At 42.4% G+C, this 16,836-nt stretch overlaps 1 protein-coding gene across 1 annotated transcript in view; it reads right to left on the bottom strand.

Annotated features, from left to right (window-relative positions):
- CUNH4orf45 (chromosome unknown C4orf45 homolog) overlaps nt 1–12,312 on the bottom strand; it is a 96,756-nt gene extending 84,444 nt beyond the window's left edge. The window contains exon 1 of the mRNA XM_051199435.1: nt 12,169–12,312. Coding sequence (XP_051055392.1) covers nt 12,169–12,229 — 61 coding nt within the window. The 5' untranslated portion in view covers nt 12,230–12,312. The remainder of the gene's footprint in view (nt 1–12,168) is intronic.
- Nucleotides 12,313–16,836: the final 4,524 nt, after the last annotated feature.

The following is a 16,836-nucleotide window of genomic DNA, read 5'->3' as shown; positions in this document are numbered from 1 at the left end:
GTTCAAGAGGCTAATGGTGGGAGAATCACTTGAGTCCAGGAGTCCAGGACCAACTGAGGCAATGTGGCAAAACCTTATCTTAAAAACAAAGTGGTGGGGAGGGGTTGTGGATCAGTCAAGCCTTCTAGTCTTCCGACTAGAGACAAGTCAGACTTGAAGGAGCAATAGAGTTAGAACATGTATGCACGTCAAGAAGCAGACTATGTGGAACCCATATTGCTCTTGGAGGAACCATCTTTCCCACAGTGTGCACATACAGGGCAGTAGCATGTCTCTAAAATGCAGGTTCCAAGAACCGCAGAACTCTGATCTCAGAATTTGGGGATGAGAGCCTGAACATCAGCATTCTTCAGCTTCTATAAGTAGTTCATATGCATGCTACATTTGGGGAACTGGTGCAGTAGATTTGGGTTACACTTAGCTGAGTTCCCTTCAGAGAGATTGTGAAGATTCGTTTGCTGCGTTATCTTGGGGGGTGGAGGGGCAGACAATGGAGGATGCTCCAACCGCTGGCAACCATTATTCCTTGGCCTGTCTGTAAGAATGTCTGAAAAAGAGATGAGCTCTTGAACTGGAGGCTGAACGAAAGAGACACAGTGTGAGTAGGCATCATCCAATCTGTTAAGGGTCCCAACAGAACCAGGATTGTGTCCAGGAGTGCTTGCTCTTTGCTGGAGCCCTCCCTAGTTTGAACATGAACACTGGATTTCCTGGTCCTTCTGCTTGCAGACTACAGGTCAGAAGACTTCCCAGCTTCTGCCATCACATGAGCCAACCCCTCACAATGAACTTTATCTGCACATATATCCTGCTTTTGCACAGGAGCAGAAGCAGCCCTGCACTGCTGCCCTGAACAGCCAGCCCGAGGAGTTCTTCCAGAGACCTGCATTCAGGACTGTTCTGCACCCACATGAAAGTGTTTCTGGATGAGTCACTAAAGAGCAGAGAGGAATTTATTAACACTATTGAGGAGGGGGCCTTAGGAAAGGGCAGTCTATGTGCAGGAGTGGGTCTGAGCATATTAAAGATATTTTGACTTTAAATAACTTTATTTAAGAGATTGTCAGAAAATTGCAAAGTTACTCTGAGAAAACAATAAAGTCCTTTGGTTTTTGTTTGTTTGGTTGGTTTTTTTGAGACAGGGTTTCTCTGTATTGCTTTGGAGCCTGTCCTGGAACTAGCTTTGTAGATCAAGCTGGCCTTGAACTCACAGAAATCTGCCTGCCTCTGCCTCTCAAGTGCTGGGATTAAAAGTGTGCACCACCAAACATCTGGCAACAATAAAGGTCTTTTACCCTTGGTCCTCAAGCATGGTACATTGCTGTTTTATCTTCTGCAACTATGTACTTTCCCCAAAATTGTGTCCTATACTTTGGAAAGTGTTACCCCCCCCCCAAAAAAAAAATTATCTAACCACCTTCCAGATTGGACATCTCCTTCAGTGCCAATATGTTTGAAAGTGTGGGTAATCTATCTATCCATCACAGGTGATCCCTGGGGTGTGATTCTCTACAAGGAGATGACTGTGATCCAAGAGGCTTTTTTGGCACTTTTAATAGGTGTTGGGAAAGGATCTACCTTTTGTGAGATAATTGCTGGCAATGGGCTAGCCCCTTACCTCTCACTGTGAGGGAAATTGACTGGGATTACAGTTAGCACATATCAGGGAAAATGATTTGCTGCTAGGGTTCTGCATGTGCTGTTTTTCCTCCCTGGAAGAAAAGAAGGGAAGGGAAGGGAGGAGGAGAGGGGAGGGGAGAGAAGGGGAGGTGAGGAGAGAGGAAGAAGGAGAGGGAGGGCAGGGGAGGAGAGGAGAGGAAGAAGAGGGGAGAGAAGGGGAGGGGAGGGAGGGGAGAGAAGGGAAGGAGAGGGAAAGGAAAGAAAAAGGAAGGGCAGGGAAATGGGCCGAGAATGGCAGACAATATGCAGCCTGTAGGAAAAAATATCTCAGTCTCAACACCCTGATGAGATCCTTGTATTCTTCCCCACTAGAGGATGGTGGAATTCCCATCAACCAAGATTCTTCAGGACCCACAGGCTGGATAGCCCAGAGACCTGGGATAGGACCAACTACTATTGGGGGGAAAAAATGAAATGATTGCGAACTATATTCTGCTACACTCATAGATTGGTGTCTAGGCCAATGGTCATCAAGGGGCTTAACCCAGCAACTGATGGAAACAGATACAGACAGAGATCCATGGCCAAACATTAGATGGAGTTCAGAGAATCCTGCAGAAGAACGGGAGGAAGGATTGCAGGAGCTAGAGGGGGTCAAAGACACCATAAGAAAACCCACAAAATTGACTGACTTCATAGGGGGTCACAGAGACTGAACCACTAACGGGGGAGCCTACATGAACTGACCTAGGGCGTCTGTAGGTTATAGTTGTGTAACATGGTCTTCCTGTGGGACTCCGAACTATGGGAGCAGGGGCCAACTCTGACTCTGTTTCTGCTTTTGGGACTCTATTCCTACTGGGTTGCCTCATCTAGCCTTTGTAGGTGAGGAGGTATCTAGTCTCACTGCAACTTGATATACCTTGTTTGGCTGATATGGCTGATATCCATGAGAGGCCTGCCCTTCTCTGAAGAGGAGGGGTGGGGAGGGAGGTGAGCAGGGGTGACTGGGAGGAGAGGAGAGAAGAGGAGGGGGAGGAAACTGCAGTCAGGATGTAAAAATGAATAAATAAAAAAAAAAAATCTAAAACCTGTCTTCTCTCCTAAGGTATTTTAATGGAACCTGGTTTTCTTTAGTCTTCTTGTGATCAAATGGTAAGGAATGTGTTTGTGCAGTGTCTAACAGCATTGCAAATCACTTCATCTTCAGACCCGGTTGCCAGGAGCTTGCTTGCTTCACTAGTGACAGGTGCCAGGTGACAAGTAAACAGGTACAGGTGTGCCAGTGTGCTTAGGTCATGCTGTCATTGGCTTCACTCAGAACAGTTATTACCGGAGGTGCTGCAAGGCAATGCCACCTTGTCCAGTGTCACATAGTAGGCATCCAGTGAGCTGGGAGTATGTAAATCCCCAGTACTCTCTCTCTCTGTGAACACCACTGGAAGCCTGACCACAGGTGGCCTTGAAGGCCCATGTGGACCAAAGTCACATGAAGGATGTAAAGTCAGTTGCTTAGATGATGTTAGTGTTTCCCCCTTTCCTTTGCCGTTTACAAATACTAAGGAAGGCAGAATGTGATGGTGTGTACTTTAATCCCAGCACTGGGAAGGTAGAGGCAAGTGGATCTCTATTTTCTAGGCCAGCTAGGTTGACACAGATTGTCTCAAAGTAAAGGTACTTGGGATTTTGGATGAGAAAATGCACTGGGTTTGCTAAGAGGAAAGGAGGGGCTGGGATGTTGGCCCTGTGTGCTAAACTACTACTTTTACTCTAACCCCACCCTGCTCCAAGGCACCTAAAGCACTCAAGAGTCCTAGCCAGGAGGGTCAGAAGTTCAAGGCCATTCTCAGCTACATAGTGAGTACAAGGCTATGTACAAGATCTTATCTTAAAAAAGAAAAAAAAAAAAAAGCTAGTTTTTTGTTTTTTTTTTTTTTTTTCCTCACAGGATGTTTTGTGTCTTTGCTTCAGCATCTTCCTCTCCAAGATAATTATTTTCTCCAGGGGAAAATTTTTTTTTTAGTGACTGAATTCATATTCACTAAGTATTATTATTTCAAAACTGTGTATTGATAAGGAGGGTTAGGAGGAAGACCCAAATCACATCTGACTTTTAGTTCTCATTCCTTTCAGTAGAAATGTCATGTTAGTCCGTATTTCCTAACACAGCTTCCAGCACAAGGTGATCAACCACAGATGTTTCATTTTTTTTTAAACGAGTCACAAGCATTTCTCCATGATTTTAGCCAGTGTTGTTGCAAGGTTAGGAGTGGTGAAGAGACAGCTCAGGGGTGAAGAGCACTTGCTGCTCTTGCAGAGGACCTGGGTTTGACCCTGACACCCACATGGAAACTGTAACCACCATCTATAACTCTGGTTCCAGGGAATCCAATGACTTTTCTGGCCTCCACGGGTACCAGGCATATACACAGCACACAGCCATACATGCACACAGAACATTCACACACATAAATAAATCCCAAAAACAACAAACAGCCTACAAGGTAGTCACTTTGAAAAATTAAGACAAGGCCCAGAAAGGCAAATGAATTCTCCTCCGGTCTTTTAGCTTATATAATTAAAGATGTTTATTTGTTCTTAGAAAACAAAAGCAAGTAAGCTTGTCCATAGACATCCTCTGCTAAGGGTTGGGTCAAAGCTTCTCAACTCCATGGCAGCAAATCGCATTGGTGATGGTTAGGTCAACAATTTAAGATGTAATGATTGATTTCAAATTGCAGGCACCCACAGATAAGGTCTTTCAGTGTGGCACTTAGGTTTTTGTAAAAATAATAATGTGTTTTATGAAAAGAAAATTTTGAGGAAAATAGCAGATGTATAAGCTCTTGGTCTCACAGTATGTGTCCTTGAGAGCAAATAACTCAAGAATAGCCAGACTCTCACAACAAACAATTGTCTTCTTTTATCCCATTAGAAGATCATTTCCTTTTTTTTTTTTTAATAGTAGTCTGTTAATAAAACACATGCTTTTATTCTCATGGCAGTTTATTCTCACAAGTTGTATAGAGGTCTGAATGCAGGACCACTGCATGCTGGGAAAAGAACACCCAAGATAGAAACATGGCCCTGGTTTTCTGTTAGGTGGTCTATGGTCACATGATCAAGGTTTATTTTGATTAATATATTGTAATAGATTTTTTTAAAATTTTATTTAATTTTATATAACAGTCCAATTAAATGAAAAAAAAAGATCATTTCCAACTAAGTTGTTAATTGTTTGTGCCCTCTGCCTCCTGCTCTTCCTCCTCTGCCCATTTCTGTGGTGCAACTCAAGTTATCGCTCATACTAGGCAAGTGTCCTGCCACTGAGCTACAGCCCCAGCCTCTTAAGTGCCTGTTTTTATTTTATGCAGTTGTCCCAGATCAAAGATTGATGGTTAGAAGTTGAATACTGTGCACCATACAGATTCCAATGGCAGAACAAATGATGATGCAAGGCAAATTATACACCATGGCAACAGGATGAATGCAGCAGGAAACAAGTAAAATCAATAAGCAAGGTGCAGCTTCACTCGTCCAGTGTCTCAGCATCATTAACGTGCATGAGCTTTTGCTGTGGTCCCTTTCTGAAAACCTGAGCTGTTTCCTTGTGCACTGTAGCAGTGAGACATAAGCCAAATGTGCAGCAGGAGAGCCATCTCGTTCTTTCTTCAAACAGGAAACCACCAGCAATTCAGTGTGAAGTCATGTTCTATTTTTAAAATAATTGGACTCGAGACACAACTATTAGTGTGACAGTTTCACAGGGCAAAAGACATGAATAAATAGGAGTGGAACCTAAGCTAATGGAGCGATACTTTTGGAAATTACACATACATTCGTGTTCGTCTTCTATCACTTCCGGTTTCATCCATCATCTGGCTTCTGCCCTTCTACTCGAGAGGCTTTGGTTGTTTGTTTACTCCTAACAAAAGTCATATGCAACAACCATCCCTTGAGAAGGGGAGCCCTACAACACTCCTGGCTTTTATGCACTGGTTTCCTAGTACACATACAAGGGCTGACTGAAAGTGTCAGCATTTTTTTGGTTTGTTTGTTTGTTTGTTTTTTGCTAAGCCTGTATTCTGAATATCGGGCACACAAACAACCCAGATGTACAGAGGCCAGGGAGAGGCTTTCAGTAGCTAAGAACAAGGATGTGTAAACAGTTCAACAGTTCTCAACTCCGAATAGTAGTGATTTCATGAAAAATGTTAGGTTAAGCCAGATGATCTGTTTTTGTGCTTTTGTATTTAATTAATTATTGATTTTCCTGAATGGGTCTTTCTGTGATGGGAACGCTGTTTTTGAAACCCTGGGCTCAAGCAATCTTCTTGCCCCTGTTTCTGCAGCCCCTGGTGTAGTTGAGACTACAGGTGTAACCTCAACATACATTTGCATGCTTTTTCAATGTCCTATATTGACTATTCAACAACTAGCTTTATGGGCCAAGTGGAAATTCATGAGAAAACAATCTGAAGTAAAGAGTATATTTGGCAGGTAGGCATGATGGCACATGCCTGTGATCTCAGCATGGGGGGGGGGGGCTGAAGCAGACAGTGTCAGTTAGTGTTGGAGCACAAGAAGCTTGCAAAGTCAAGGCCAGCCTAGGGTGCAAAGTGAATTCCACATTAACCCAGGCTACATAGGGAAATCCTGTTCCAATAACCAAAAACTTAGGTGAGAAAACGATTCCATGGTAAAGGCACTTGCTGTCAAGCCTAATGACCTGAGTTCAAACCCTGGGACACACATGGTAGAAGGAGAAAATCTGCTTTTGCAAGTTGTCCTCTGAGCCCCACATTCATGCCTTAGCATCCCTGTGGGTTCCCCCACCCCAACAAGAATGTGACATTTTGCATTTTCCTGATGGCTAAGGATATTGAAGTATTTACTGGTCATTTGTATTTCTTCTTCTGAGAATGGCCTATTCTGTTCTCAAGGCTATTTATTGACCAAATGCTTTGGTTTTTGAATGTTTAAAATATGACGTTCTTTATAATGTAGATGTGTGTGTGTGTGAACACAACATACAGACACACACACACACACTCTCTCTCTCCCTTTCTCTCTCTCTCCCACACATACTCATCCATTATTTCTCCCTCTGATGAGTAGTTGACAGATTCTGTCCCCCACCCGCAGTTCTGTGGGCTGTCTCTTCTCTCTGGTGATTATTTCTGTCACTGTACAGATGCTTTACAATACCATGTGATCCTATTTGTGAATTCTTAAGATTAATTCCTTGTGCTATTCGAGTTCTTTCCAGAGACTTTTTGCCTATATGTTCCAGTATTTTGCCTATGTGCTAGCATTTTCAAAATTTAATTGTTCTCTCCTTGATTGATTTTATATGCTATAAATTCAATTTTATTCTTCTACCTGTAAATATTTGTTTCCCCCCAGCATCATTGTTGAAGTTGCCTTTTCTCTGATGTATGTCTTTTACAGTCTTTGCCAAAGCATGCACGGCTGTAGCTATGTGAATTTACACCTGGGTTTTTCATTCTGTTCTATTGCTCTGTTGAATTTTTTATTACTATGGCTCTGCAATAAAATTTGATATCAGGTATTTAAGTCCTACCTCTTAAAAGTCCCATGGCCTCCCAACTGTGCCACTCTGTGAACTAGGCCTTTCACTCAGACATTCTGGGGGACATTCAAGATTTAGATGACAGCATAACATTAATATCCCTCAAGAGCAGAAGCTGGTTGATTTCGGGCTCTAGACTCAAACTCAAGTGTTGAGTTAAATGACATAACAAGGAAGCGACTAACAAGCCTAGAACTCACATAAGACGTTCGTAATGGATAGCCAACCCAGATTCTGCAACAATTAAGTAGTGGGGAAAAGGAGAGAAGACCGAAAGCCCTGGAAAGACGCAGAAGTGACAAAAGTGAGTTGTGTGCCATGTGCAGGCTGTCTTTGGATACTCATTGTCACAGTCAGCTGTGGAAATATATATGTGCTGTGTATTTATGTTTGTGTATATGCACAAGTGTTTGGCATGCACGTGGAGGTCAGGGGTTCATGTGATGTGCCTTCCTCTAGCTCTCTCCACCTTATTTTATTCGGTGTGTGTGTATGTTTAAGTGTTTATGAGTGTGGGTCGGTACATGCTGTGTCACTCATGTGGAGGTCAGAAATAACCTCCGGTGTCAGTCTTGCCTTTCCCCTTTTTCTATCCTGGGTTTCTTTGTTGTTTATCCATTGCATAGGATAGTTGGCCCCCTAGGCTAGCTGGCTTTCGAGCATCTCCACTTGCTTCCACAGTGGCCCTTTCCCAGCCAGAGCAAACTGCTCATTTTGTTAATCAGTTTAGCAGTAAATATTCTTAACCACAGAGCTCTGACAGTACTCCTGGGTCTGGTGACAAATTAATAACACATTTGTTAAGAGATGTCCTATGGGATCTGGACAGAGTTCTTAATTTTATTGGTCTAATATAAAGGACTTTTATCCAAGATACACAGAAATTTCTTAGTAACTGGACATCTATTAGGACAGTTAAAAGAAAAAAAAAAAAAAAAAAAAAAAAAAACAGAGTTCCGTAACACAAAGAGACAATTTAATGTATGACAATAAAAAAAATAAAAAAAAAAAAAAATACCTAGGCAGTTCAAGGAGGAAGATCCAGGTAATATTCAGATGGTGACAAAAATAAATCATGGAAGCCCTGTATGACGAATGCAGGGGAAAACTTCAGAAAGGGGGCTGGAGACTAAAAGGTGTTGACTTTAGTAGCTGGAAATGAGAGTTTGTAAGAACAGAGCCTTGAGGGGCTGCAAGGACGGGACAAACCACAATCAGTTTGATGAAGCTTTGCCACAGGACTTTAGGTTAATAACTGATTCTGGATCCCAGGCTTGAATTAAATGGCAATGGAGATGGAAACCTTTCTCACACAGGAGTTGAGACTCAGAGATAAGCAAAAGGAAGAGGCCAGAATACCCCTGGAGAGAGGATTAGTTTGAAAAAAGATTAAAACTCATCTTGAGGACTAGAAACAGCTCCCATGTGACTCAGGGAAGGAGAGTGAGAATAAGAAAACAAGAGGCTTTCTTTAGGGCTGAGTGCTCCACATTCTAATTCTCTGCCATTGACCGTGTTAAATACCCAGCATAAAGGAAGGATGGTAGGCACCAAAACCCTCCGGTAGCTGAGGACTGTTGATTTTGATAGCTGCCAGGAGAAACTTAGTTTTTGTTTTTAAGTGATATGACCCCTGGTAGGTCAACCACATGTCAGGACAGAACCCACTCCCAAAACTAGCTGGGCAACACAAACTGGATTTGTTGAGGAATGGGGAAAAAAAAAAAAAAAGGAAGAAATGTCAAAGTTGGGTGGGAAGGGATCAGAGGGTGGAGAGAGGAATTTTTGAGGTGGGGTGACTGTGTTCAAAATGCATTGTATAAAACTCTCAAAGAGTGAATAGAAATAGTGTTAAGAAAAGAAAACACAGCTTTATTAGGAAGAGAGAAAAAAAAGCAAGAACTTCAAAACTTGACAAGGTAATGACAGGACAGTGGGAGGAACAGAGAAGAAGAGAGATGCAGTAGAAGTAAGCCAGGCACCTCAGCACCTGCCACTGCTCTGCAGGGGAAGCAGGCAGAAACTGGAGGAGAAAGGTAAGCCTGGTGGCCTGGTGGAAAGAGACTGACAATTCTTCCCACAAGCCCTCATGGACCTCTAGTTCTGTTGCAGGTTTTGCTAAGACAGGTGGGTAGTCAGGTGGAAAAAGTCCTATGTTGGCCCTCTATAAAACTCCGGGGGCTCTGGCTGGGCACCATGTTGGAAGGGAACAATGTTTAAAATTGAGCTGACATGGTGACCTAAGAACAGAGAACAGTCAGAAATCAAAGACCCCAAATTTAGCCAATCATGAACAGACAGCCACAGAAAACAGACTACAAGAAGGCTAAACAAGTCAGGATTGTGAATTCAAGGCCAGGCTGGGCTGTATAGTAAGAGCCTGTCTCAAACATGCTCACTCATCTTAAGCTTAATATTGACACAGATTGTTGGCTACACACAGGATTATCTATAGATGCAGGCTTATGCAAGTTAACATAGACACACATATTTCCTTGTTCTATTGAAACTGTCTAAAAGAAACTGCCCTCCAATGACAATGATCATGCCTGGCACCTGACAAAAGAAACCAAGGCTCCCTAGAGAACAGTCAGTTCTAGGAGTGGATCAGGAGGGAAAGGAAGCATAATGAGAGTCAACCAACCGCATCTACTTTGATGTATTCCAAGGTGGGCACAGCAGACAGCAGAAAGAGCACAATGTCTAAAGCTGGAACAACTTGCAACACCATCAATTGATTAGCCTTGGAGCGCAGCCCAAAGAATAAAATGAGTATTCGTGAGTTTGTACTAATATAAATGATTGAATAAGTGAAAAGATGTAGAAGACAACTGTCCTGCAGATGTGTTTCAGATGATGTATGTAGATGTTTCAGCCTCAAGGAAAAGTAAAGGTTGCACAGTCACGGAAGGAAAGAAGATAATGACGTCACCTTCCAACTTCAGGCGGGTAGCTGTGATCAGTATCCACGATATGTCATGCTGACAGTGTGCTTATTTGTACAACATGATGCAAATAACCTCTGTGATTTCCCTCCTAAATACTACAATTTAACCACTCAAAAACTCTTCAGACAAATTCAAATTAAGAGATAGCCTACATCACACACACACACCCACACACACACAAACACACACAGGAGAGAGATGTGTATGTATTCTTTAAAACTGGCAATGTCTAAAAGCAAGATGATATTCATACATTGTCATAGCCAGTTGACTCCTCCCAGGAGGTGAGGCAGCTACAGTAGTGTGGTAGATTTCTGGAATAGAAAAGGGCATTAGGAAACACTAATTGAAAAGGACATTAGGAAATGTGAATGAAATGCGCATTTTAACTAACATTTTAGCTAGTGATAATGCATTGTTATTGACCCATGAACTATAACAAGTTACCCTGCTAACCGGAAGTTCTTAACTGAGGAGAGCTGAGGTTTTAAAAGCCAGTGCTTAGCGTTCACAAGGCCCCGGATTCAACCCTTAGCACCAGAGAGTAGAGTAATTGAGGAAGCCGTGGTGGAGACATGAAAATGTTCTGTACTTCATAAAGTTCCTGTAAAACAGACACCACTACTAGACACCCCCCAGCCCCACCTTAAAGACTTATTAAAAAGACTCTAGGGGAGGTTTCAGAGGGAACACGCAGAACCTCCTCAACCAGCTTCTTTCCCAGGGCTTCTGACTGGGCTCTACAGCCCCTAGCTTGGCTATTTGAGAGTCAGGCCAACAGCAGCCAAGAATTTATTTGCACAGGCTGTGCCTTCCAGCTCTGTTTGCCGCTGCTATTACAATGTGGGTCTTGTGCCCATCCTAAGCCAGCTGTTCTGTGGAGGGGGTGAAACACTCCTAGCTGAGTCTGGTCTCTGAGCTCCAACACTGTGAAACAAGCCAGGAGTGAAGGACAAGTTCTTTTGCACAAACTCTTAAAACTGGGAAAGACAGTTCTGTGGGCTCCAAAGACTTAGAAGACAGATGAGGCAGATGATGGAAAGACCCACGAATGCTCACAGTGAAGGAGTGGCAAACTGTTTTCTGCAAGGTTGATAGATATGCTTGGAATTTCAAAAGAATGAAGTAAGATGGAAATTTGATTTGTGTTCTAAGGACTTGACCCAATTCTACATGCTTTTTTAAAAAATTATTTATTCTTATTTTATGTACATTGGGGTTTGACCTACATATATGTCTGTGTGAAGGTGTCAGATCTTGGAGTTATCGTTGTTAGCTGCCATGTGGTTGCTGGGAATTGAACCCAGGTTCTCTGGAAGAGTGGTCAGTGCTCTTAACCACTGAGCCATCTCTCCAGCCCCATGTTTTATTTTTTAGATTTGATTGCAACTATACATGTGCTCGCGCATGTGCACGCACATACACATACACACACTGCCCAAAACACTGAAAGTATAAGCTAAAAGAGTAAAACACATCCAACTATTTTTAAGAATAAAAATTTTTGACTTAGTGAGGTGCTGTGTGCCTTTAATCCCAGCACTCAGGAGGCAGACGAAGGTGGCTCTCTACATAAGGAGTTCCAGGCCAGCAAGGACTACACACTATACAGTAAGACTCAGAAAACAAAACAACAGAAAACATAAAATAATGCTTAAAAATTTTAAGGCATTTACTTAAAAAGCAGTCTAATTTTGCTCAAATTCTTGTTCATGAAATATGTCCAGTTTTAAAAGATGCACGAAGTCTAAACCACTAATAGTGAAAAATGTGACCAAAATACTTTTTGCTAACCAAGCTGTTCTCCTTACTCTAATCATGAACATTATGCTAATAAAACCTTCCTTTGCCAAAATTAGCTTTGGTAGACTGACAGCTAGAAGGTATCCATGTCGGGCCCAGTGTATAAGACAATGGTCCTGTGATTATTTCACTATCAAACTCTTTATGTGAGGATGAATATGGCTTAGAGCACTGAGAAAATGAAGGAACCCACACTCTGCTCACCTGTGACGACCATGCGCTTTCCCACCGCTTCAGAGAGCGGCTCCCGGTGTGATAGAGACATGCTGAGGTTTAAAGCTCTTTGCTGCAATTACTGCCCGAATGTCCTCAGAACAGTGAGTGCACCAGTAAGTGTCAAGGACTGGGTCTCTGCTCTCCCTGTCTATGACGTAGGCTGGCTGGTTGCTAAGGTTGCTTTATGACAGGAGGAGCAGATGTTCCTTGTACCAGAGCTCGGTATTCCAGTATCCAAAAGCAGACACAACTGTAGTGTGCCCAAGGGCTGCACTCCACCACCGTCCCTTGTTTGCCCACATCCAACCAGAATACTGTGCAGAAAGTCCTAGAACAGCCCACTGGGCTGTATCCAGTGTCTTTTGGCATTTCTAGAAGAATGTTGTACAGGAACAAATTGGGGGTGTTTGGGGGAGAAAGAAAGAGAAATGCAAAGCCTGGTTAAACACGTTTGAAAGACACCAGGAAAGATAGAGGGTGCCTGTCCTGAGACAGCTAGACCACACAGACGTACATACACCACAACCCTTGCATGGGAGCATGGGAGTGCTTCTCATTTTGCCACCAGTGCCTCCAAACAGAACCGATCCCTTTCACCAGTGTGGACAACTGCAGTCAAGCCTTTCTTGCTTTCCTGGTCCTCTGTGTTGCCCTCTCCTTAGACTCAGGCCTTGTACTTTTCTTTGCTGCCATGCTGGCTTACTGTTGCAGAATCTTCTCTATTCCAGAGGCTGCCCAGTCCTGATTACTGTGTTTAAGGCACTGGATCATCACAGCACATCCCTCTTGGAAAATACTCTGTCCTTGAAGAACCGTTGTCTGAGGTGTCCAAGTTTAGAAATTTCTTAGTATGAGTCAGGTGCCACTGCTCTAGATAGAGGCAGTGGGACCTGTGAGAATGAAGCTGATAAATGAGGTGGACTTAGGTCTCACGTAATAGCCAACTTTATTCAGGCTTAAGAAGCGTCACTAGTGTAAAGTATACAAGCATAATCACAAGCAACCAGGCAATGTGTTTTTCCATAGAGGCATAAAACAACAAGCAACAGCCAATTGTACTGAATAATCGAAAGTAAACTTATTTCTATCCACTACACCTGGGAAGAGCACAAAAGCACATTCCAAGAACAGTTCCATGTTCTGAAGAAACCAAGGATACGAGACCCTTGTCTTAGTTTCCTCACAAGCACTCAGAGTTCTCCTTATAGGACTCCATTCTTGGACCATGTTCTGACAGACAGGAACTTAAAACCCATGTGTGGTGGCACACATCTGTAATTACAACATTCCAGAAAACAGATGTAAGAGGATGAGAAGTTCATGGTCATCTTTGGCTACATAGTAAGTCCAAGGCTAGCTTAAGATACAGAGGACCCTGTCTCGAAGAAAAAAAGCAAAAAACAAACTAGGATTGGAGGGTGGACTACAGGAACCAGCCCGTTGGGTATGTCCTTGTATTTTGTTGCTGTATTGCCTAGGCTGGTCTTCAACTCCTGAGCTCAAGGGATCTTCCTGCCTTAGCCTCCCAAGTCACTAGGACTACAAATGGCTCTTTTGCAGTTTTAATAATGTTACAAAGAAAAAAGATGGAGAAGCCTAAATTATTAAGAAGAGTGATTATGGACCTGGTGAGATACTTGGAGATGAAAGCATTGGCTTCTCTTCTAGCAGACCCACGTTCAATTCCCAGCATCCATGTGGCCACTCACAAGTGTCTAACTCCAGTCCCAGGGGACTCTAAAGCCCTCTCTGGCATCTTGGCCACAAGGCATACACATAGCACACAGACTTACATGCAGACCAAACACTCATACATTACAATAAGTGAATGTTTTGAAAGCAATTGTTTCTAACTTAAACAGAAAAAATAAAAATAAAAAGGTCATGGCTTTTGCATGAGAACCTTTCAGTAAACCATCATGAAGAAGGAAGCTTCTGCACTGACTCAAAGACTCTTGCAAATTTTCTGAGATTTAGGGTTAGCAACTCTGACACCAAAATGCTAAAGAGAAGGAAACAGAGGGGAGTATGCAGTAAATTCTTCTCTTTGGGATGACACACCAGGACAACCATGTTTAGATTCATTTGTTGCTTATTTCAGTTTTTAAGGATTTTCCTAAAATTTTTATAGTTAAAGGAAAATATTTACATGGATCATAAGTAAAATTCTTAAAATAAGTAATATTTTTTTAAAATCCTCTATATTTATCCTTGTTACTTTCATAATCTTCTCTTTTTCAGGAGCATTTCTAAATTGCAACCACAAATATATACATATATAGATACAGAGGCATATTTATATTCATATCCCCTCCCATCTGAAGACAACATACTTTCTCATCTTATTTCATATTCACAGTGTATCTGTGGATCATTCTACTTTATACAGCATTAGGTAAAATTAGTTCTCATTTTGTGGGTACAACCAGAATATATTCAATGGAATGCATTTTTCATAATTCATTCTATCAATGCACTCTTAATGATCATTCAAAGTATTTCTTTTTGTTTTTCTTTGACACATAGTGCTATAATATAGGCATAATTTTCTGTCCCACCAGCCCAAATAATAACACAGAAACTTCTTATTAATTATAAATGCTCTGTCCATAGCTTAGGCGTGTTACTAATTAGTTCTTACAACTTAAATTAACCCATATTCTTATGTACGTTCTACCATGTGGCAGTACCTTTTTTCATTATGGCATGTTCATCTCCTGCTTCCTCTGCTTCTGGCTGGCAACCCCATTTTCACCCTTCTTCCCAGCATCCTCTCTGTCCCCCCAAATCCTGTCTAGCTATTGGCTGTTCAACTTTTTATTAAACCAATCAGAGTGACAAATCTTCACAGCATACAAAAGTACTACTCTATAGCACTATAACATACAATACCTGCATACATCTGCAGCTGTTTTGCCAACATCTTTGGGCTAGACCCCTAGAAGTGATATTGCTGGTAAGTAGATAGACCTTACTGCCCCACCCCATAATGGCGTATCATTTCAAACTCCTACCCACGGCTACTAAGAATACCTGTTTGGCTATTAATATCACCTGGTCACAGAATGTGCTGTTCACTTTTGGTTTTGTCCATGTGACAGATAAGACATAGTGACAGTATTTAGTGTTTCTATCATTGCTAGTGTAATTGGACATCCTTTCAAATGCAGGCTGGAAGTTGATCCCAGGGCCTTGTACAGGGTAGTTAAGTACTCTACTACAGAACTATACCTGCACCCCATTACTGTCTATGAGTCACTTAGTCAAACTTCTTGTTGTATTTTCATTCAGGTCAGCTTTTTAATAGCCTACTTTTTGAAAGAAGGAGTTAATATTCTAAAGAGAAACACAAGTTTGGGGAGAACAGTGGGGAGGGAAACAAATGAGAAGAAAATATAAGGACAAATATAAAGATGTCATGGCAAAATCCAGTGCTTTGAATACTAACCTAAAAATCTCAATTTAAAGACTAAATCACTGACAAAAAAACTACTAATAAAACATTAATGTAATGAAATATTCATGCAAGAATGACTATAAAATATAACAATGGCAAGGCTGGTTACAGTAATACACTTAGTAAAGTCCTAATTTTGATCCCTGAGTCACAGGAACGAGGGGTGTATCCTTCCCCACAGTAGGCTGGTGCATGCGGCCTGCATGTAGAGAGATAGGATTTCTCCGAATAGGTGATATATGAACTGCTTTGAAGAATGACTACAAGCCAGGGGAATGTGTGGTTGGAAGGTCATTTGGGGAACAACCTGAACCAAAGGCTAGAGAAGAGGAATCGTTAACAGTACAGCACACAGCAAAAGTTCACGTTCAGTGTTGCTAGAGTCATGTCAGTCCTCTTTCTGTCTATACCTGAGGGGATTAACTTATAAGGAATGTTTATTTCAGAGGTTTTGGTACATGGTTTGTAAATTCTATGGCTTTGGGGATTATAGCAAGGCTGCACTGCATCACAAGGGGCATGTACACAATGGTACAAAGCTGCTTATCTCATGGCAACCAGTAAGCAAAGCAAGAAGAGGGGCCAGGGCCCGAAGTCAAATGTCTCCAGTGACCTCCCTCTCAATGGGTTCCACTTTCTAAAGATCCCAGCACACAGTCTTGTCAAATGAGACTTCAGCACATAGGAAAGAGTCCTCACTATAGCCAAGAGTGAGCTGGGCAGTGAGGCGGGAGAGACTAGCTGGGTGGTGAGTCAGAAGAGACTCTGTAAGCCCCACAACCTGCTGTACTTAGGAGCACCTAAGCAAGGCATCTGTTTAAGATCAAGAGTCAGGCCTGGCAGCAGTGGTGCACACCTTTAATCCCAGCCCTAGGGAGGCAGAGACAGGTGGATCTCTGTCAGTTCTAGGCCGCCTGGTCTACAGGGCAAGTTCCAGGACAGGTTCCAAAGGTACAGAGAAACCTTGTCTTATTAGGGGGAAAAAACCACAGGTCAGGTCTGTCTTGGGTTGAAGTTAGAATCACTTGACTAGAGAACAGGCTTGATGGAGAAGGCCTGGAGTCCCAGCACCCACAGGCAGCTGTTGACTTTGAGGAATACAGATGTTCAGGCACCTGAACATAGTTTTGACTCATCCTTGGTTAGGAAATGGAAATGTTCTTGGTCTTGTCAACAGATCTGTCCTTGCCAGAAGCTAG

The sequence above is a fragment of the Phodopus roborovskii genome, unplaced genomic scaffold (genome assembly GCF_943737965.1).
Source record: "Phodopus roborovskii unplaced genomic scaffold, PHOROB, whole genome shotgun sequence".
In the NCBI taxonomy this organism is placed as follows: Eukaryota; Metazoa; Chordata; class Mammalia; order Rodentia; family Cricetidae; genus Phodopus; species Phodopus roborovskii.
Note: the sequence above shows the minus strand (reverse complement) of the source record. Positions and strands in the feature narration are given on the sequence as shown.